Source organism: Oncorhynchus gorbuscha, linkage group LG25 (genome assembly GCF_021184085.1).
Source record: "Oncorhynchus gorbuscha isolate QuinsamMale2020 ecotype Even-year linkage group LG25, OgorEven_v1.0, whole genome shotgun sequence".
NCBI classification, from domain to species: domain Eukaryota; kingdom Metazoa; phylum Chordata; class Actinopteri; order Salmoniformes; family Salmonidae; genus Oncorhynchus; species Oncorhynchus gorbuscha.
This window is the reverse complement of record NC_060197.1, coordinates 23,009,808-23,033,142: the sequence shown is the minus strand read 5'-3', so window position 1 is coordinate 23,033,142 and position 23,335 is coordinate 23,009,808. Positions and strand designations below refer to the sequence as shown.

Genomic DNA, 23,335 nt, shown 5'->3' with positions numbered 1-23,335 from the left:
AGTTCAACATCATGCATAGTCTATTACACACCCTCACTAAAAAAAACAAGCCTACACGCGATTCCTGAATATGTAATATGGCACAATCATAGGCATTTACACCATTGGAATAGAAAATAACGGGATTTAAATCACCACGGTGTATGTGTGTCTGTCTGCATCTGTAATAACCGAAAGGAACCGCCCTACGCCGCCGTTGTAACGTATGATTCCACCACGCTGTAGCTTGTGCTGCTGCGCCAACCTACCACCCCGTCGTTTCTCCACCAGCGCACAGGGCCATATTCGCACTGCAGAATTTTGGGTTCAGTTGCAGCAAACTGTTTGCCACTGTCGCACGGGTGCCGCCAACAACAAAAAAAAAAATTGGAGATCAAACTAACAAAAAACTGTTAGACTGCAGCAACCAGACTCACGGATAAAATATACGTCGATTTATGGTTACAGTGTAAAGTTATTGTATCACTCGCTTCAGAACCAGTGTCGATACAACACCGGACGGACGAATTTCAAACATGGGCACATTTTCGGCATGGTCGATCTTTCTGGTGGTCTCGCTGCTTGCTGTGAAAGGTAAGCGTTTCGTCCAACCCCTCTCTCTCTTCTTTGTTGCAGTTCACGCTATTGCATAGTTCATCAGTTTTTTGTTGCCTCGGTCTGTTGTTTGTAACCAGTAGGCCCAATTTCTTTATTCTAAAGAGAATAACGGTACACGGGCAGCAGTAACTCGCCGCTGCATAGTTCATTAGCGTACGATCGAGACAGGGTTATTGCATAGTTACGCGTTGCGGTCTAACATATGTTTTAGCCTAACTACCCAGTCATGCCTGTATGTAGCCTGCTACGTTAGTCTGGTTTGGATTTAGAGCCATATTGACCAGCCAGTCTGGCTGCGAACTAATGTTCCATATGTTTGATTCCAGGACCCAAATTAATCACGTTCTAATCAGGCTTTTGTCGATGTGAATATTCGAATTAATCAAACAAGAGGAAGCTTTATTTGAAGATGTGGGGTGGAAAAACGTTCCCCGAGATGCTGATTTCGTTGCAGTCTAGTCACATAACAGTCAGCATGATCAATAGAATTCATCTTACAGGCAAGACAATAAGAACTAATATTCAGGCTTGATATAGGCGTTATTCTGGGGGTAATATGGATGGATTTTTAAAGGGTAAAATTGTCTTTGTTTATCACTAACGATGGATGAATTAAATAAAGAGATATGCAAATGAGCTATTGATGATGATTGTCTGAAAGTAATTGATAGTCCAGTTAACATTTTTGGTGGATCCCTTAGGCAGTTAGGATACACTCACAAGACAGCATGGTTTTTGATTGAATGGTTAGATTGTGAGCTAAGGAGCTACGGTCTCGTTCAGTGAGTGGAGTGTCTTTCGTTCTCTCCATCATGGCAGGTGCAGGTTCAAACCTCGAGGGTGCCAATGTCCTCCCTCCACACAGACGCAGGCACGCGCACGCGCATACGCACGCACACACACACACACACACACTGAGCGTGTCATTGTGAGACAATGAGACCTGTCGAGTCCTCAAGTCCTATTCTGTTCTATTCAGATTATTACTGCATTAATGATCTGAATGTTCTGTCCCAAATGGTACTCTATGCTATGTAGGGATAGGGTGCCATTTGGGACAAACCCCTGCATGTTTAAAGTTCAGTCTGCCAGCTCTGCCACCCTTCACAGATTAGTGCGTACTTGGCTAATTTTTAGCTAGAGGGGTTTGGATTGTGGGATGAGGGGATGAAGGAGGGGGAAGAGAGGGAGGAAAGGAGGGGGGCATAACCTTAGCTGCAGTATTTTCTTCGGGAGAGGGAGATGATGGGTGTGTGTGTGTGACAGAGAGAAAAAGAGAGCTGTTTGGGTTGTGTGTGCGTGTCTGTGGAGGAGGAGAGGAAGGGTGTGTGCGGTGGATCTGTGGAGACGGAGAGGGGTGTATGTGCACGAGCACACCTGCGTGTGTGCCAGCTTTCTTTTTTGGCCTAATGAAGAGTAATAAGATCAACCCCCTAGACCCGCAGCGAGACAGAGCCATGTGGTGTTCGTCAATGAACAGAGGAATCGATTATTTATTCACTTTGTTACACACCAGCTGGGGATCCAAACAGGTCTCTATAGACAACCGTTCGTATTGTGAATTCAGCGTTGACCTGAGAAATGATATCTAATTAACTGCTATGGTATAGAGATGACTGTTGATGTCTAGGATGTAGAAAGTAACTAGTTGTTACAAGCAAGATTCACGTGTGGGGGGGGGGGGTGTTCTTCAAATAGCAGCCGAGGTCAAACGATTGCGTTCGCTGGACAATCCTTCATCGGCGCTTGAAGAACATATACGCACGATCGCGTCGCACGAGTAAGAGAGCGATGGTCAGAAGTCACGTGGTTGCTTCTGAGGTCGTCACCAAGCTCGTATGGAATCCGCACACACAGAATTCCTACGACAATCTACATCATTTCAAATGGCTTTTTTTCCCTCTATAGCAGGGCTGGACCAATATCCTTACACCCCGGGTGGGAGATAGCCTACATAGCTATAAGTCCTATAAATAATGATAGCGTAGCAATAGAAATAGAGATGAATACTATGCAGACTAAAAGCTATGTTATAGCATACTATTAGCAATAGCCATAGCTAATAAATTGCAATAATGAAAGTCATATTATTAGTTAGGGCCCCATTAATAATTGAACCATGGCTGTGCTGCAGAGGTGCATGGCGACCCAGCCTGGCCTGCAGTCACACAGTCACATAGATAGTGGTCTTCTTAGCCTTGAATCTATTTTTAGAGTTACTAGCCAGTGTCACCCACAAGTTGCCTGCCAAATCTCAGAAGGGACAGGGAGAGGGCAGCAGTGTCTGTGTGTTTGCGTGAGTGTGTGTGCATTGCATGCATGTGAGTGTGTGTAACTAGGCAAGTGTGGCTACTCTGTGTTCTTGGAGCTAAGCATCTTTCTAATTTCGGAAGGGGAGGAGAGAGGCTGCGACTTGCAACGAGAGAGGGTGTAGCACATACAGTACAGACCTCGAACTTAATCCAGCGGCTGACAAATTACACAAGACTTTAGTTCTGGGTTGACCAACATTATTCCTGGTCTAAAGATTGAGCCTTCAGTACTTGGCTAGTAGGGTTAGCTGAGTCTGTGTTTCTGCTTCCTCTCTCAAAACCAGTGTATGTGTGTGTGTGTGTGTGTGTGTGTGTGTGTGTGTGTGTGTGTGTGTGTGTGTGTGTGTGTGTGTGTGTGTGTGTGTGTGTGTGTGTGTGTGTGTGTGTGTGTGTGTGTGTGTGTGTGTGTGTGTGTGTGTGCGCGCGCATGTGTGTGTGTGTGCATGCGTGTGCTAGGATATTTCCCTTCTCAGACCAGTGTAGAATGCTGCTCTCTGACCCTTACAGATATGATTAGAAACAGGATGCTACCTTATGCTAATGTGCCACCTAATGAATTTCACTAATAAACACAGGAAATGCAGCAGTTTCATAACGATCATTACATAAATTGCTGTAGACACAGATCTAGGATCATCTTATTTTTCCCTGAAGCTTAACCCAGCACCATTAGGGTGCACAATTAGGAACAGACCTTAGAACAGTAGAGGGACAGCTTCCTCCTATTTCCACTTAGCCCTGCTAGAGATAACCTTTGACCCGTCTGATGATAATGAGATACACAGATTGTATCTGCCCTGATTGAAAATGTCCCAAATTATTTTGTTGGGGGGCAAAACCCCTTATGGGCTTTTTGAGATCTTTCATGATCACTCAATGTAGCTAGACATTTTTGAAAAAAAGATGTGTGTGTGTCACTACATGGACACAATAGCTATTCTGTCCCATGTGCAGGAGGAATGCATTGGAGTCTGTCATGGGGTTGTGTCGCAAATTAACACCCTATTACCTTTCAAGTGTACTACTTTTGACCAGAGCCGGCCATCTCAGTTGATATCCAGATCTGACAGAACGCAATGCATCCTTCACTACACTGCAAAGAAAGATGGGTTGGCTGCAGACCTGGGTTCAAATGCTATTTGAAATCATTTCCACTATTGAACTTACTTGTTAAAACCCTGCCTCGTCTGGCACTCCAGGCAGGCTAGTGCAACCGCTCAATGTGTTTGAGAGATTTCAAATAGTATTTGAACCCAGGTCTGGTTGGTAGTGTTGCTGCACTCAGAACTAATGTGTTGTGCACATGTTATATACCGCATCATTATGGCTGTCGTATGGAAAGATTGTAACGCATTGGTGTAGATTTAGTAGCAGAATCACTGATGTGGCGACTTGGGGTAGCAAAATATTTGATTCCGATTGTTTAATGGTCACATGTACAGGGTGACTAGAGCAAAGTTCCTGTCCTTTTCTCCGCAACGGATTGTGTAAAAACCCTCCGCGCTTCTCCCTCCCTTCCTTCCACCCTTCCTGTATTGCAGTCCTGTCCCAGGAGTTTGGTGACTTTGACCTGTCTGATGCCTTGGATGATGGCGATGTCACTAAAGCGCGTAAGTACAGAAAGACAATACAGTATTCATATGCTTTAGACTTGTTGCTGTCTATTTCTATTTCTGGCAAAACCTGGATTCATGCTTTCGGTCTCTGGAATCATACATTTATTACGGCGAAAGTCACGAACAACGCCTTCGGTTGACAATGTTTTTCTATCAGGGTTTGGGTCTATTCCATTTCCATTCAGTCAGTTCAGGAAGTAAACTGAAATTCCAATTGTTTCTCACACAGAAGCATTGAGGAGAAATGCATTTGAAATGTCAGTTTACTTCCTGAACTGACTGAATGATTTTTTCTAAACCCGATGTCCCGCGTTTGAGGACGAAGCTGTACATTCTGTGTAACATCGTCCTCTTCTCTTTTCCTCAGCAGCAGCAGCCACACCGAAACCCAAACCGGTTCCATCGGGAGCAGGTAAACGATCCCAGATTCACTGATTCATCTAGATATGGGCTTTCTCTGTTATTGATTATATCTGCCTGTACCGTAGATACTGGGCTTACATGAGTAAGCACAATGCTCCTAATTTATGACCATTTATTAAATTGACATGCATTTAAGCTGGTATTGACCACTTGAAAGACTACTAACAAAGATGTAGTGCTAATGATTATACAAGGTTATAATATTAGAATAAGCAGCATCTACTTCCAATTCTCCCTATATCAGCCTAATACAGATACTGTGTGTGATGTGCTGATACCTTGTCATCTATAAGGCATAAAAGACGAACTGAGAAATAGTCCTAAAGGTACTTTTTTAAAAACAGCTGATTTCCACTTCCGCTCCACTATAGATGTGGCGTTGCTTTGCCCTCAGCGCCGCCTCAATGTGACATTCTACCTGCAACACAGCGTTGTTTTACAGCAGCCTTCAATGAGTTCAAAGGAAGAATTCCCTTGATGGTTGATGGCAATGGCGGACGCCCGGTGGCTGTAGTGTCTCAGGGTCGTTACTAAGTAAACGCACATGACTGCTGGCTAAAACAAATGGCTCTCTCACAGTCAGGAGACACCTTCTCCAGAAAACACAAGCCCTGGTTACACATTGCAGGCACCTGTACCAATGAGCAGTGCAATACAACAGAAAAGGTTGCCAGTGATAGAAAGCGCGGGTTAATGGATTAAATGAATGAATTTATACAGAGCATAAATAACATTGCACGATGTCAATACACACTTTGAATCCATATGTTTAAAAAGAGTCATTTAGTTCTTAGTCTTACGGCTCTCCCTCACATTTCCTCCCCCTTGTCCAGTTTCACAAAGCTTGAGTCAGTGAGACAGGAAGAGAAACAGCCGCCCGTGTAGTTGCCATTGAGTTCACCTTGACTGAATTACTGTCCAACCTTCACCTTGCTGTTGTGCATACTGAATGAAATACACCTGAACCGGCGCTCTCTCCAGGCAGTAGCAGAAAACATTTACCCCAACCAAATAAGGGTTGTTCCCTGCTGCTCCTATTCCAAGCTCCGCTGCTCTCCTCGGGGGCTGAGCAACCATCTACTCCTGCCCATCCTGGACTCTCCTCCAACGGAACACTTGCACCACTGTGGTTAGTTGACCTCCTCTGCTGCTGGTCTGCATCCTCAGGACCGTATCTGCTCGAGGGCCACTATCACTGGCTGTTAATTCTTCTAAAAACCTTTTAAAACCATAGGTCACCCCAAAGGATAGGGGCTAATACACAATTCTGACACGTAAATGTGACAAGCTGGCCGATGCCTTCTCATCTAAACTTCTTCTTCTATGAGGTTTTACGGCAGTTGGCATCCATAGATGTTGCATTACCGCCACCAACTAGACTTGGATAAACACATTATAATTTGCGCCACAAAATAAAATAAAGACATTTAAAAAAGGCGAAAGGGAAAATGTGGAAAAAAAAAAAAATTCTCGTACCATCCCTGCAGTACAGTTGATAACCATTGCTATGAATGCTAAGAAGCCAATCTTACTGAAGGATCTATCACTTGTTGGCCTATCCCTCTTTGCTGGCACAGATCCACTTACTTACACGGATCCTCTCAGGATCTTTCCCCTTGACCCCTTGACCCCTCTTCCTCTACTTTCTTCACTGTCTCAGCATACGACACCTCCTGGACTACTCCCTTGCACTGGCACTTTTGATCCCCAGCACCCTGGCCCACCGTTACAATTAACACATACCACTTCTTAGTAATCACAATAATCTATGGTTTAAACATGCCAATATGTACTTTGAATCCATATATTTAAAAATACCTTTAATCTCTACTGTAGCTACAGTGCCTTCAGAAGTATTCATACCCTTTGACTTATTCCACAGTTTGTTGTGTTACAGCCTGAATTCAAAATGGATTAAATATATATATTTTCTCAACCATCTACACACAATACCCCACAATGACAAAGTGAAAACATGTTTTTAGAAATATTAGCAAATTTATTGAAATTGAATACAGACATATCTAATTTACTTAGGTATTCACAACCTTGAGTCAATACATGTTAGAATCACCTTTGGCAGCGATTACAGCTGTGAGTCATTCTGGGTAAGTCTTAAGAGCTTTGCACACCTGGATTGTACAATATTTGCACATTTTTCTTCAAAGAAATTCTTCAAGCTTTGTCAAGTTGGTTATTGATCATTGCTAGGCAGCCAATTTTTAAGTTGATTTAGGTCAAAACTGTAACTAGGCTACTCAGGAACATTCAACATCGTCTTGGTAAGCAACTCCAGTGTATATTTGACCTTGTGTTTTAGGTTATCGTCCTGCTGAAAAGTGAATTTGTCTCCCTGCGTATTCAGGACATAAAGTTAATTTCAATTTTACTTTAGTGCCTTATTGCAAACAGGATGTATGTTTTTTAATATTTTTATTCTGGACACGCTTCATTCTTTTCACTCTGTCATCTAGGTGAGTATTGTGGAGTAACTACAATGTTGTTGATCCATCCTCAGTTTTCTCCTATCACAGCCATTAAACTCTGTAAATGTTTTAAAGTCACTATTGTCCTCATGGTGAAATCTCTGAGTGGTTTCCTTGCTCTCCGGCAACTGAGTTAGGAAGGACACCTGGATCTTTGTAGTGACTGGATGTATTGCTACACCATCCAAAGTGTAATTAATAACTTCACTATGCTTTTTTAAAATGTATTTTTTACTCATCTACCAATAGGTGCCCTTTGCGAGGCATTGGAAAACCTCCCTGGCCTTTGTGATTGAATCTGTGTTTGAAATTCACAGATAATTGTATGTGTGGGGTACTGAGATGAGGTAGTCATTCCAAAATCATGTTAAACACTATTATTGCACACAGAGTCCATGCAACTTATTATGTGACTTGTTAAGCAGACTTTTACTCCTGAACGTATTTAGGATTGCCATAACGATGTCTAAAAAAAATCATTCCACTTTGACATTTTGGAGTTTTGTGTGCGGGCCAGTCGGTGACAACAAAAAAAATCAATTCAATTCATTTTAAAATCCAGGCTTTAACACAACAAAATGTGAAAAAGTTAAGTGGTGTGAATACGTACTTTTTCTTCTCCTTTTTGTCTCTCCCAGAACTAATCAGGCCCGACCCTGAACAGGCATGTTCAGGGTGGTATAGCCACAAGCGTATTTTGTTAATTCCGTTTTCTCCCTGAAGTTGGTCCCATGGCTCATCTCTGTGTGAATACTTTCTGAAGGCACTGTATGTACGAAAGGGCAACTTACCACATGCATGAAAATAATTTCTAGTGGAAATTTAGACCAATGACAAAGACCTATAGGTGTACGGGCACAAAGCAAGCAAATCATCTCTGAAGCAGGTAGGCAATAATAAGTATGTCATATACGGGCTTTGTCTTAACGTGTATGCAATTTAGCCGTGGTTTGACTGTACTGACTTCGGTCATTTTGATGTTGTGTTCTTCAGACCTGGACCTGTCAGATGTCTTTGGAGAGGGCGACAAGATTACCACCACCAAGGCTCCTTCTAAGGTTCCTCCTAAAGTCCCAGCAACCAAGGCCCCGCTCAAACCCAAACCCAAACCAGGTGAGACATGAGGGAAGAAACCGTCATAACATACAGGCTTTCTAATCAGACCCGTTACACTTAACAAGGGAATGGAGAAATCCCTGCAACGGCCTGCTTACTAAACCCGCATGCATTAAGTCTCTCGTTTAGGAGAGGCTTTTACGCTAAGTGACTCACAAGTAGGCTATGCAGAAGACAGGTGGTGTACTTAAAAAAAACGCAATGGCCGCAGTAGAGTCGTGTAGAGTCAGCCAATACTGCTTGTCAATAGATATTGATTATAAGCAAAATGCAGTCTCGGGTTTGAGTCAGCTGGAACAGATGATGGGTAAACTATTGACAACAAAGTCTGGACAATGCTTCAGATGGATCACTACACTCGAACCGTTTTGAGAAACCACTGCTATAAGATAGCACGGTACCATCAACACATGTCTTGTCTGTATCTCTCTGGTGAAAAAGGCTGTCCCTTATGTGTTAGTCACAGTCTTGGCCTTGCAGAGGGGCTGGTGGGATGAGCTATCGGAGGACGGGCTCGATGTAAAGGCTGGAATATAATAGATGGAACAGAGTCAGATATGTTGTTTTTGTGTGTTTGATGTTTGGTACCATTCCATTGATTCCATTCCAGCCATTACAATGAGCCCGTCCTCGTATAGCTCCTCCCACAAGCCTCCTCTGATGTTGTGGTATTAACATGTATGTAAATTTGTAATCGCCATACTATTCTCAGATCATCTCTAGCTAAATCCGCTACAACTCTCAAGCACCTCTACTATAGTACTGTATGGGATTCCATTAACCCTACTAGCTATCCCTAGAGTGATCACAGCACTAACAGATCTGTACAGAACTTGTCCTAACACCACTTAAACGAAGGGCTAGATTCAATCCGGAGCGTGGAAGAGCCGCGTTATCTCGTGATTTACATTTAAAGGGGATTTCCGATTGAGCCGGACATATGCAGCGTTTACTTTGAATGCAGTCCCTGCGAAGGCAGAAACATTGCCTTTAAATTCCAATCACGCTATAGCCATATCTTCCACTCTCTGGATTGAATCTAGTCCTAAGCCTAGCATTAAGCCTTGTTAAACCAGACTGAACGCTAACTAGGCTATACTAATTCCTGAGCACTCACTACACTAACAGATGACACCCAGGCTGATTTTGACTTTGGGCCCAGCCTCCGCCCGGGCCTGCTCCCCCGTGCCACCAAGGGCCCCCGTAACCCACCTAGGCCCCATCCTGGTTGGTACCGCTACCACTTAACGAACAGACGTGGGTTCAAATACTATTTGAAATGCTTCAAAACGTAAATACTTTTAGCGTTTGCTCTAGCCTAATGAAGTGCCATATGGGCGGGAGCTTGCAGTGGACTATTCTATTGGTCCATTAAGCTAGGCGAGCTCAAACAAGCACAGGTAAAGTATTTCAAATGATTTTGAATAGCGTTTTGAACCCAGGTCTTAGAACCACCATCCCACCCTCCCGTCCGTTTTCACATCTGCAGGTGTGTCCTAAATGGCCCCCTGTTCACTAGATAAGCGCACTACTTTTGACCAGGCCCAGATGTGGGGAACAGGGTGCCATTTCAGATGCAGCCTATGTATCAGTGTCAATATACATGTATATTCCCGTTGTTGCACATCATCATCCCGTCTGCACTGTGGGTTCGAAAGACAAGCTCTGCTTGTTTGTGACGTAGGCCTCTTGTCGGAAGACAACGCCTATGTCTGATCAGTCTAAAACAGAGGTGTAGATATACAGAGTTTGGCAAACTCAGTTTTAGATCGTAGAATTGGTATAGGCACCATTTTGACACCATTCTAATTAGAATGCATATTAGAAGGTTAATGGCATAGAATGTTTGGATCCAACATGGAGGCTAGTTTGCCAAAATCTCTATACAATATCAATGGCTCTGGTCTAAACTAGCTTCCTTGTTCCTGGTCTCTGCTTTGCCTCATGAACACTGGTCTGATTGGACTGGACAGATGACAACTCCTAATGGCTTATAATGGGGGAGAGGAGATGAGGAAAGGATGCGAGTGAAGATTATTGGAACGCACTCCATGTCTATAGTCACACACATTATAGTGGTATCTTGTCTGCATCAATTACATCTTGTTCTCCTATAGCACACCCTTGTAGACACACAATAGACACACACGCCATGTTGTTTTCATGTTGTTGTAGTTTGTCTGTTGTCTGGTGTCACACATGTTGTTGTGTGTGTAAATATTGTGTTTTGAGTCAGTATCTTTGTTTTGATGTTGGGCTTTTGAGTCATAGAACACTGACACATTCTGGAATGCAACCAAGTGACCAAACAACAATTTGACCTTTGAATGACCTTTGGACCTATTTAGTATGTATTCAATCCCAAATTGTCTTGTTGTCCTTATTTGTGGTCATTGTAAGTTTGTCTATTTGTTATATACAACAGCTTGTTGTATATTGCTCTATTTCTAGAATGCTTGGTATATTGTGACATAATTGTAGCCTATGTGCATGTTTGGCTTGACAATGACAGCAATGGAATTGGCAAGAGCACAAACAGATCTTGGACCAGGCTAGCAGAAGTCACTACTGCAGTGGTTTCCTCTTGGTTGAGGTGCGCTAGATGCCCTAATGCATCGTAGCAGGGGTTTGTTCAGGCTCACCTTTGATAGATTTTCCCCACATTTCCTGGTTTTTCAGAAATCCCAGTTGGAGAGAATAAGCGCGAAATCCAGAATCCTCCTGATGAGGATTTCTGGAAAACTTGGGTATTTTGGGAAAGTTACTGTCATTTTGCAACTCTACTTTTGACCTGTGACCTTTCCCTGCAGCAGGTGATGAGTTTGACCTGAGTGATGCTCTGGACCCCAAAAACGACATTGGAGGGAAGGACAAGAACAAGGGACAAGCAGGTTACCTATTATTTTATTATTTGTCTATTTAAGTGTTTTGTATATTTTGTTAATTTATTTGTATATGACATACTTATAGTTGGGGTTTGCAATAGTTATGGTGCAGGGCAACAGAACGAATCAGTTGGACGGGCATTTGATTTCCAGAGGGGGGCGCGCTTTTTCATAGGACCTCCTATGTGTGAATGAGCTTGGCATGAACACATCCAGTCATGATGTTTTCATCTGATTGTCAAAGAAATCACTTTAAAAAAGTAGGTTATCTTCGCACATTCTTACGAAATAAGTAGCTGAAACCATCTCACCCGAGAAAGCATTCGATCGAGCGAAACAGCGCCCCCTCTGCCTTACTATATGTTCATCAAATCAAATGTGGTCACATACACGTGTTTAGCAGATGCTATTGCGGGTGTAGCGAAAAGCCCATGTATCTGATGCTGTCTGACCTGTTGTACTCTTTCTGGCCAGACAGCATCAGATACATGGGCTACATATAGTAACTAATCAAAATAGAACCATTGCGTTCTCCCAGAACCATCGCGTTCTCCCAGAAGCTTGGCTGGTGCGTAAACCCGGGAATTTAGACAAACAAAGAGGTGTAATGGGTTCCCTATAAAAAAAATCACACACACAAAAAATATATATATATATATTTTTTAAATATATATTTTTACTGCATCAAGGGATAGCGTACACAGATGTTTCAGCTTTGCAGCCTTCTTCAGTGTGTAGGTCCAATTTGATGTCATTCAAAACAGCATTTGCAAAGATCAACAGCTGTGCAGCAGGTGCTTCAAATCAGAGGTTGCATTCATCTGCCAATCAAGGATATCGCTTTTCTGGTCTACCTGCATACAAATGAGTCACAAAGAGATACAACATTCTAGGATATGGAAGCGGGCACGGGCAACTCACAAATCAATCGCCCCCAGGTGTCCACTCACCTAAATACTTCACATCAATTCATTAGATAGCCTACCACAAAGGACATCAGACAAAGCCGTTCATAAATATGTCGGGCCAACTCATGAACTCATGAATGCAAAATCTGATATGAACAGTTCTTGTTTAACAGTCTAAATGTGGCATATAGGAAGGAGATGAAATCAAATTATTCGTTTAAATCGCGTGGAGAGATAGAATTGAATGTATACATCCACATGGCTTCGTTTTGGAGTAATTTGTTGTCATAGTCACCTCCTCTACGTGGTGGATTAGCTTTTTCGATCCCGACGCAACGCAATTCATTTAATAAAATGGTGTTGTTTTATAAAGTGTTTCGTAACTGGCGAGGTGGTATCTTGACGTCTAATAGTGGATGTATGTTCTCCAAGAGGTACTTTTTCAAGACGCGGGATGTTTTTCCAATATACATCTAATTGCAAGAACACTGTAACATATACATCACGTCTTTAGTCGTGCAAGTTAAACGTGACTTTATTTAATGGGTCCTAGAAGTCTGAGGGCATACAAAGTTGGAACATTTCCTTATGTTGCTACAAGAGGTACATGGGAAGATCTACAGGGGGAAGCATCCTTTTATGAATGCCCCTTTTCTCTCTCTGACCACATCTGTTTTTAACCAATATGTTTGATAGATTTCTTGGTCGTTTATAGGCGAGGTAGATTCTAAAAAGCAGAATTTAAAGAGGAGTCTGATGATAATGTACCAGTGTTAATTGACAATAGACCTTATGCCATTACGGCTATCATTGAAAGTAAGTATATAGTTTACGGGAAACAGTTTCATCTTTTTGTGGGGATTTATTAAGTAACTGGCTTCTGTTCAAGCTTTGAACTTGTTTTGGAGCTTAATCAAGCCAGGAATCGGGTATCCCCTCACGTGGAAACGCTCAAGAAGAGAATTTGATTGTCTATCATATTCTTCGTTTGTGTCACAGTCTATGAAGTTGGCTTACTGGTAAACCTCTTTTTAGAGGGAGAGGGTGATAACTATCAACTGTCGATATAGTATTTTCTGTAAAATGTAGTAGTTAAGAGATTGTCCCTTCTTTGTATCAAGTACATCTAAGAAATGTATAGAGTTAATGTTATTTTACATAGTGAATGAGATTGATTGTACTCCAGAGTTAATGTAGTTAAGAAATGTAATTTAATTTCGTAACCCGACCAGATCATAAAGCAATCGTCTATATATCTGGTCCAATATTTAACACGATCTTTGTAAGGATTATTTTCATCAATAAAATCCAATTAGAATTACCCCATAAATGGATTTGCATAGTTAATGGCCCTAATGGAGTTCCCATTGCTGTTCCAAATGTCTGTAGATAGTCATATTTATCAAATAATGTTTTTTTTTAGGTTTTCTTTGCACTAGTTGTTGCAAGCTCAATGATGTAATTTGTCGACACCTCGCTTAAGCGAGAGGAAGAATTTGAGGGCCTCCATACCGCCGTCATTTGGAATATTGGTATGTGGAAATGAGACATTAAAAGTGACTAACCAGTCTCCTTCAATAATAACTGGTATACTTTGTAGTTTCATTAGAACAAATGCTGTTTTGAATGAAAGAAAATTGGACCCACACACCGGAGAAGGCTGTAAAGCCGAAACATCAGTGTAACGCCAACCCTTGATGCAGTAAATATGGAATATTGAAGTAAGCTTTATGCGACATATTTTTGAGTGCGAACCCATTCCACGTCTTTGTTTGTATACATATAGTAACACAGAGGGGCGCTGATTCAGACACTTGCAGATTGAAGGAAAGTTGGCGAGTGCACTGTTCGGATGCTAGAATTATTTTGGACGCACGCCATCTTTCTGTTGGCGCGCGTCTCGGTTAAATAAATGATCAATATTCTATCTTTTATTTGGACGGCGAGGAGGTACGGTAAGTCCGACCAGGTCCCCTAAGACCCGCCCATAACGCCGTCCCAGTTCAAATCCAGGTTTATTGTTCGCGTACGCAGATTTGCAGATGCTATCGCATGGTCCTGCGAAGTAGTATGGTATTTACTAGGCCTCGATTCAATCCGAATCGCGGATTATAGTGCAATTGACATTTACAGGTAATTTCCGATTGAACATATGCAGCGTTTACCGTGAGTGAGTTCTCTGTAAAGAAACAAACATTGCCTTTAATGTTGTAGTGTAGTATTAAGTAGTATAGTCATAGTATAGCTGTACAATAGCAGTAATGTTCTAGACACCAGAAATAGTAGTATTAGTGGTAGTAACAGTTTAGTACCAGGGGGTTGATGGTGTGTGGGCTATAGTACTGTAAATTAGTAATAGTACATTTACATTTAAGTCATTTAGCAGACGCTCTTATCCAGAGCGACTTACAAATTGGAAGTACAGTATAGTGGTAATATAGTAGAGCAGTAGTATTATTATAGTATTAGTATACAGAAGGTTGATGTGGTGTCATCTGCTCGTCAGATAAAGGTATCGGAGGCGGGGGCAAGGGTGCCGGAGCTTCCAACAACAGAGGGGGGGAATGGGGGTAAGAACCCTGCCTGACCTACCCTAACCAACATGGTCTACCTGACCAAACTAAACCCTACTGTGCCTGTCCTGCCTCTTGTCTACTGGGCTGGGTACTAGCTTTTTGGATAATACCTTCTTGGATAATACCTAGTTCAATTTAACCTCATTCCTCTCTTTATTATCGACTATATCTGTCCTGTCTTTATGTCACTCTCTCTATCTTGTATGCCTGTCTCTCTCTTTATCTCTCCCTGTCTCTCTCTTACTTTCTGCCTCTCCATCTCCATTTATCCATCTCTCTATCCCCCCGATTTCTCTCTCACACCATTAACAAGGCCTACTGGGGAGTTATCGACTGGGCACACACTGAGCGTGTGTACTGTGTTTGGATGGGTACTGTGTTTGGATGTATTTAACACATACTCTACTAAAAGCTTCCTCTTGGCAAGTTTGTACTGTGGGTGTACTGCGCAAGAAAGCAGGACTGATGGTCTATATCCAAAACCCACATCCTCAAAAAGGCACCACTTCCGATTTCCTGCCAATGTGGTCATAATATCTGGCAACTTGCATGGGGATGGTGGCTGTAGTTTCACTCCGGCTGGGTCTTGTCAAAGGCTAATCTTCTCTTTTTCCTGCCCGGGTGAAATCTGGCAACCAGCACTGTGATTGACTCCTCGTCTGCTGAACTTTGTCCTCTCTCTCGATGACCTTCCTTTGGAGACATTGGCGTTGTTTGTATGGGGACCGTCCCTGGCTGGGAGCCTGGTGTGTCAGGTTAGGGTTGCCAGTTAATGTAATCCTATATCCCGCATTTTAGGTGGCTCCTTCTCGGACGATGATCTGTTTGACGTTGGAAAAGACAACACCTATAACCCCGACAAAGGGAAAGGTAATGATCTCAGATTTGGGAAATGATGAGCTAATTTTTTTTTAAACGAGCTTAAAGGACAGACTTCTGTGTTCAGACTTGCTTGTATTTCTTATGATGGATTATTGAAGATACAAAAAAATATATATTTACATCTGGTTTGTTAAGATTCTCTTATTTACACGATGTAAATACTGCATATTTATTGTCATTGGTTGCACATGAATGCACGCTAATAAATAACGCGATAGACTACCTCGCAGTACATCTTTCAAATTTGTCCATGTAGGTGGACGCAATGGTGGCCCATCCACTGCTGATGACAACAACTATGGTATGATGACAACAACAGCAATATTGGTTGACAACAACAACAATATTTCTATGAAAAAAAAAAAAAGATTTACATGGCCGTGGTCTTATATTGATGGTTGATTATGGATTATACCTCTCTGTGTTCTCCCTTCGTTCCAGACACCATGGCGGAGACCGGAACCATCGCGGGGATCGTCAGTGCCGTTGGCGTGGCGCTGGTTGGCGCGGTTACAAGCTACATCTCCTACCAGAAGAAGAAGTTCTGCTTCAGCATACAACGTACGTGACCAGCTGGGATAATTGTCCTCTTATAATCTATAATCTAGAGATAATAATACATGAATCTTTATTATGAATGAATTATAATCATCTAGAATTCATTATAATAATGATTAATTATAATAAATCTAGACGTGAGATGATCTCAGACTGTTGTCTCCTCCCATCACAGAGAGCCTGAATGCAGACCTGGTGAAGACTGATAACCCGGACGCTGTGGTGGCCACAGAACCACAAGGTAACCACCCATAGAGAGCTAGAGCTCTAATTCAATCAGATCCGCTTTAGCCCACATTTGCATAGCAGTTGTTTTTGCGGTGTCAGAGGTGGAACTGCGTTAGAGCTGACAAATCCACGAGCGGCTCCTCTGGCATTATACCTAAAGCGGACATTGCCATTGGCTGCACGGAGTGGCATTACGAGAAATCCCATGCAGCCTTGATTACAAGTTCGAACTCTGGAATGTGAGATGTAATCGACACCTTGATTAGGCTGATAGAAATCCTCATTATTTAGTGGAATGATTTTCAATTTGAGCGCCATTATTTCTATGTACTACTTTCTCGTTCTTAACTTCTAACGCAAGTGGGACGGGCATTGTTTCATTCGTAAATCGGGAGGTGCCGGATCAAAAAGTGAGCGCGAGAGGGGGGTGACCTGGGGAGCTCTGAGGTACCGGAACACATGAGGGAAAAAAAAATCACCTTTCTAATAAAGCATTTCATGCATATCATCACATTTGCATAGTGACTCAAAGCAGTAGAGTAGAGGCACTTACAGAAGTTGCACACATGGGGAACATTGTAGTAGCCTAGGGTCCGGGGGAAAATGTGGTCTTTTATAAATGTATTTCATGCAATTCTACATCATTTTACATGACTGGAGACTTTGGCAGAATCTTTTTTAATACCCCACAAATGATGGAAATGACAGGCTACTTTGACGCTGACGAACTGAGATCAATAAAAACGACCTTAAATCCATCAACAGCATAGGCCTACGTGTGTGGAGACACATATTGTAGGCTACAATATGAGGATGAAATTATAGTCCTAAAAATGCTATTCAGTTTCACTGACTCACCCAATGATGCATTGCTCACTCGCTGGTGAGTATTGATAGTTTTGCGGTGTTGTTGGTTGACACGAGAGTGAAATATGAAACCGTATTCTCTCCAGTTAAAAGGGTCTGTCAGGGAGATGGGGAGGGAAGGAGAGGGAGGAAGTGGGAGGGAGATGGAGGGGGAGGAACTGTTTTTTTGTTTTTTGTAACTCAATACTCTGGGGTGTCTCCAATCTGGTGAGAGAAGGAGACAAAAGAAAAGTGAGGGAATGGTTTTCGTTTTCGGAACTTATACCATATATGACCAACACCTTTCTTATGATGGAATCCATGAGAAGAAGTGATCTTTGTGTTTGGACAATCTGCAGCCTATTTTACTTAACTTCAAATGAAGTAGATTAGACTAGATAAAATGACCTTCAATTGAAAATTGTCATAGGGCTGGTTGTGGTTGTAAAAGGTTTATGAAGGCATTATTATTAAGCTTTAGAAGTTTCCGTTTGTGGGGCCTACCGTTTGGCACAGCGGTCTAAGGCACTGCATCGCAGTGTTGCGGCATCACTACAGCCTGGGGTAGGATCCCCGTGACCGGAAGTCTCATAGGGCGATGTCCGGGTTAGGGGGGGCTTTACTTGGCTCATCACACTCTAGCCAATCCTTGTGGCCGGCCGGGCGCCTGCAAGTTCAATAGTGTTTCCTCCGACACGTTGGTGCAGCTGGCTTCTGGGTTAAGCGAGGGGTTGTCAACAGTGAAGAGGCGACTCCGGGATGCTGGCCTTCTAGTCAGAGTTGCAAAGAAAAAGCCATATCTCAGACTGGCCAATAAAAATAAAAGATTAAGATGGGCAAAAGAAGACAGACACAGAACAGAGGAGCTCTTCCTAGGGTGCCAGCATCCCGGAGTCGCCTGTTAATGTTGAGACTGGTGTTTTGCGGGTACTTTTTAAGGAAGCTGCCAGTTGAGGACTTGTGAGGCGTTTGTTTCTCAATCTAGACACTCTAATGTACTTGGCCTCCCAGTCCTTTTCCCATTCTGGTTAGAGACAGTTTGTGCTGTTCTGTGAAGGGAATAGTACACAGAGTTGTACGAGATCTTCAGTTTCTTGGCATTTTCTCAAATGGAATGGCCTTCATTTCTCAGAAGAAGAATAGCTGGTTTCAGAAGAAAGTTCTTTGTTTCTGGCCATTTTGAGCCTGTAATCAAACCCACAAATGCTGATGCTCCAGATACTCAACTAGTCTAAAGAAGGCCAGTTTTATTGCTTCTTTAATAAGCACCACAGTTTTCAGCTGTGCTAACATAATTGCAAAAGGGTTTTCTAATGATCAATTAGCCTTTTAAAATGATAAACTTGGATTAGCTAACACAACGTGCCATTGGAAAACAGGAGTGATGGTTGCTGATAATGGGCCTCTGTACACCTATGCAGATATTCCATATAAAATCTGCCGGTTTCAGCTACAATAGTTATTTACGACATTAACAATATCTACACTGTATTTCGGATCAATTTGATGTCATTTTAATGGACTATTTTTTTTGCTTTTCTTTCAAAAACAAGTATATTTAAATAAATGACCCCAAACTTTTGAACGGTAGTGTACATATGAAAAAAAAAACAAGTTGCAGTTTGTGATCAGGATTATAACCATCAGTTTCATGTCTCCTCTCTTTCACCAACAGTTCAACAGACTCTTCTGGAGCCCCCCAATGCTGAGCCCCCTAGTGAGGAGAACGCTGTCTAACACCCCCCCCCCGCCCCCCACACTTACCCGCTCCGACACACACTTACCCGCTCCGACCTTATGGAATATCTCTCTCCACCTGACACACACACACACACCACTTTTGAATGATAGTCTCCCCCCTTATACCTGGCTATACAGAGATCGGCAGACTCTGTTTGTAATGTAACGTTCCATTGGCGGCCATGTTGACGCCGCCAACTTGCATGACATTCTAAGGTCAGAATGTCATTGTGACACAACATGGAGGGCAGTTTGCCGACCTCTGTAGACCTACCCCTGCCAAACTATGTGTAAATATCATTTTAATTTATTTGAACTGTTTTGAATACCACTAATATGCCTGTTTCCTATATGATTATGTAGGAGATGTTAACCTGATCCCGGATCAGTTTGAGTTTGACAATGATAGTCAGAGGACTTGCTAAACTAAAACACATACAGATCTCGGACCAGGCTTCCATCTCGGTATTTCCTGAAGAGATAGTATAGGACATAGTGTAGCCCACATACTTGTCCCGTAACTCTGTTTATCCAATCAAATAGCGTATCTAATCGACACAAGCCCTATGATCGGTGTGGATTTGTTTGCTTTGGCATATAAAAAAGAAGAAGTAATTTGAACTGTTCAACTGTTGATGCTAGAAATCAAACGTCGATTGATATCCGACCTGCACTTTCTATCTGTCGAATTGCCTTCAATATTAGTTGAATTGGTTGAATTCAATTGGTTGTACGTATATCCCCCCGTGTGATTTTGTACCATTTCTACCTTCATTGTATATACTCGTCTTGTCCGAAAGACACAAAGCGTTTTTTGCAGTGGTTACTTACACAGGTTCATGTCTAAAAGCTGCATTTTTATAACCTCGATGCCACAGCCTGTTTGTGCTTTTTTAGGCACGTCCTTGTCACTCATTGTAATGCTAGCATTTTTATAGTGTTGATTTGAGGATGGGAAAAAAAATGAAGCAATTTGAAAAACGTGTTTGTTACCTACTAACCCCCAGAGCTGCTGCTTTATTGTCCATCATATAATTTGCGCTTTTTAAAGACACTGAAGAGAAAATAGTCTCTTTTCCAATATCCTTAATAGCATACTACTTAGGGAACGAACCAGTAGGGTATGAACCAGTGTATTGGGTCCTAGCGTTCTAAGTAGTATTCCAGTATGGACATCGGAGGGTACACAAAGGCTCTGTTCCAATATACACACTAGCACACTACTTAAGTTGCGTTTATACTGTCAGTCCAATTCTGATATTTTGCCCAATTATTGACAAAATATCTGATCTGATTAGTCAAAATACCAATTAGTGGCAAAAGATCAGAATTGGGAAGCCTGTGTAAATGTAGCCTTAGGGAACGAGCCAGTGTATGAGGTCCTAGCATTCAAAGTAGTACGCTAGTATGGATATTGTAGCGTAGCCTTTAAGTCTACTTGTGTGGAAACGTGTTTGTGATGAAGATAATAATACTACTCTTTGTACGTTGTATATCTATTTGGTCTTATTGAGATAATGCCAGTGCTAGAGAAAGTTAAGTCAATGTGAAATCGAAGCCTAGTTGAACTTTAAAACCTCTTGATATTGAAGTAACATAATGGTCGCGTTCCAGGCCAACTACATTGTAGATGTTGCAGATATTCCAGGGCATCAACCAATAGTTGCGTGCCACATCATCAACTTGGCGGTCAGGCATAAGGTTGCTATATCATAATGTGGTTAGCTGGTGTGTTAAAGTCTTATCCAAGCATTGTGGGATCTGGAAGGCGTCTGCAATGTAGACAGTCTGTAACGCGCCCAGTGGTAATATAGAAAATGGAAGTTTGTTTTTGTAACAAAGTCATTTATGGCTATGTATAGACTTCTGAAGTCCTTCAGATTTAGCTCTTTGCTAATATGAAAGCATAGTTAGTTAGTCTTAGGTTCTTTGGGTAGTCTTCATACTAGGTGTTGCTGTGCTGCAGTCAGTTGCTTGTTAGGATGATTGGGGTCAATTCAGGAAGTGATTTCAAATTTCATTTCAAGAATTGAGAAAATGCACAAGAATTCATAAAAATCCTTAACTGAAAAACAATGGCACATTTCAGTTCATGAATTGGGATTTGAAATCACTCCCTTGAATTTACTTAATTGAAATGGAATTGGCCCCAATCCTGGTTAGGAGACTAGTAGTGAAAGTGAAGCTTGTAAATTGCGGTGTTTCTGTGTTTTTACTAGTACTTGTTGTATGAGCATATTCCTTGATATTACAGTGTGACCTGATGATCTATACACTCGTTCCGAAGTGTGTTTTTGCGAGAAAATAATTGCCACCCCCACTCTTTCTACACTAAACCCCTAGAGTGGGTTCTGTCTTAACTTCTTAGCTCAACGTATTTAACATTTCTTTTAGATATAGAAGAACGTTTGTTTCCAAGTGACTTTTATTCCAGAAATGAAAATCTTTTTAGGGCGGATCCAAAATGGCCCCCGATTCCCTTTGTAGTGCACTTACTATATAGGGAAGAGGATGTGATTTGGGATGTAGTCCTACTGTGTGCCGCACCCTGTTCTGTTTGGCTCCCTTGTTGCCTTGGAAACGCAGCTCTAGAACCACTCCTTCTGTGATGTTCCAGTATTCTCCCTACCTGCACCAGGATCAGTTGTATCATCTTACTTATAATGGGTAAGTTAAAGATTTGAGTTCGGAGGAACTGTTGTAAAACCGTGTAAAAATACGGACAGAATATCCCGAAGACACATTTCAGTTCAAGGCATTCAGTTGTACAACTGACTAGGCATCCCCCCTTTCCTTTCCTTTAACATGGACCGTAGTGTTGCGGAATACAACACAGGACAATAGAACTGTCCAAACATTCAATTTCACACAGGTTAAAAGGTCCAATGCAGCAGTTCATGATCTCAATATCAAATCATTTCTGGTTAACAATGACCTTACTAGCTAGGTTTCCATCCAATTGGTGATTTTCTTGCAAATACAGTATGCTAAAATCCACATGAAAACATTATGCACATTTTCCCACCAGAGATGTGTTTCCACCAATTTGACGTGTTGCAGATGAAAGGCTGTGTGTGATGACGTAGTGCACATGAACATACCTTTTTGCGGTTAAATTCCCATGTACCGAATAAAGACATACAAGTTCCTGTAAATGGGTTTCCATCGCATTTTCAACTCTACTGATGGGTTTCGCGCCAAAACAATTGCATTATATAGCGCGTGCCCACTCTGGTATTGGCATGTGCGCTCGAGCCATTAGTTTGCAGAATACTTTGTGGGTATAGCCTACATGATGAGATTATTATGGACAAACGGCAGCCAATCATCGATGATCATGTCGCCAGAATAAAACCCTCTATAGTTATTGGAAAGGAGCATCAAGCTCATCACCGTGCACGTTCACCACCCTGTGAAGTTCATCGTAATTTATTTAATCTGTAGCCCAATGAACTGCATGCTTTCCCGACGAGTCGTAGGGGGAGGACCACACAATGTGTCATCGTGTGACTCCCAAGTTTACTTCGATATGATGGTTATTATATCAATATTTGCGCATTAAAGCATTTCCACCAACATTTCTTGCATAATTAATTTTACAAACACAAAACGATCCCACCTTGTCTAGCGTATTTTGTTTTGTCGACATTTGAAAAGTTTACCGACAAATTTTCCATCACAGACATTTTTTATTTGATGTACTATTATGCACATAAAAAGGTTGGATGGAAACCTAGTTATTGTGATTGGTTTCAATTAAAATAGTCAAAAGGAAACTAAATTAGCAATTTCTCAAGCAAGAATCTTGGTAGGACTGTCAGGGAGTGGTCTGAGTGGGGAGGGGGAAACTGATGTCACCAGGCAGGCCAAAACTCCATCCCACCAAAACAGGCCGAAATTTCAGCAGGCCTTTTCAAACACTAAAAGGACATTATCATAATTTTCACAATTTCACAGTATTATTCTAACCTTACAGTGGAAATATATATAAAACAAAAATCAGGTTTTTGACAGCACCGGGCCTTTAACTAAGGGACAGTGAGTGAGTAACTGGAGAACCGTAGTTAACACTTTCCTCTTCTGTCACCCAGATTCAGGTGTGCATTGCTAACCTCTCTCCTATGACACTGCTGTAGTAGTTATGGTGCTTCTCTATGCCTTA

General features: G+C 42.0%; 1 protein-coding gene across 2 annotated transcripts; it reads left to right on the top strand.

Moving 5' to 3' along the window:
- The first annotated feature begins 229 nt into the window (after nucleotides 1-229).
- LOC124013786 (CD99 antigen-like protein 2) lies at nucleotides 230-21,444 on the top strand. Of its 2 annotated transcripts, XM_046328307.1 has the most exons (11): nucleotides 230-573; nucleotides 4,451-4,519; nucleotides 4,893-4,937; nucleotides 8,428-8,547; nucleotides 9,679-9,777; nucleotides 11,361-11,441; nucleotides 15,718-15,789; nucleotides 16,058-16,102; nucleotides 16,243-16,362; nucleotides 16,535-16,600; nucleotides 19,109-21,444. In XM_046328307.1, the coding sequence occupies exons 1-11, from the start codon at nucleotides 516-518 to the stop codon at nucleotides 19,168-19,170; spliced, it is 837 nt and encodes a 278-aa protein (XP_046184263.1). In that variant the 5' UTR covers nucleotides 230-515; the 3' UTR covers nucleotides 19,171-21,444. The 2 variants fall into 2 exon arrangements, with proteins under 2 accessions (XP_046184263.1, XP_046184264.1); XM_046328308.1 differs by lacking the exon at nucleotides 9,679-9,777 and having other exon boundaries at nucleotides 232-573.
- Nucleotides 21,445-23,335: the final 1,891 nt, after the last annotated feature.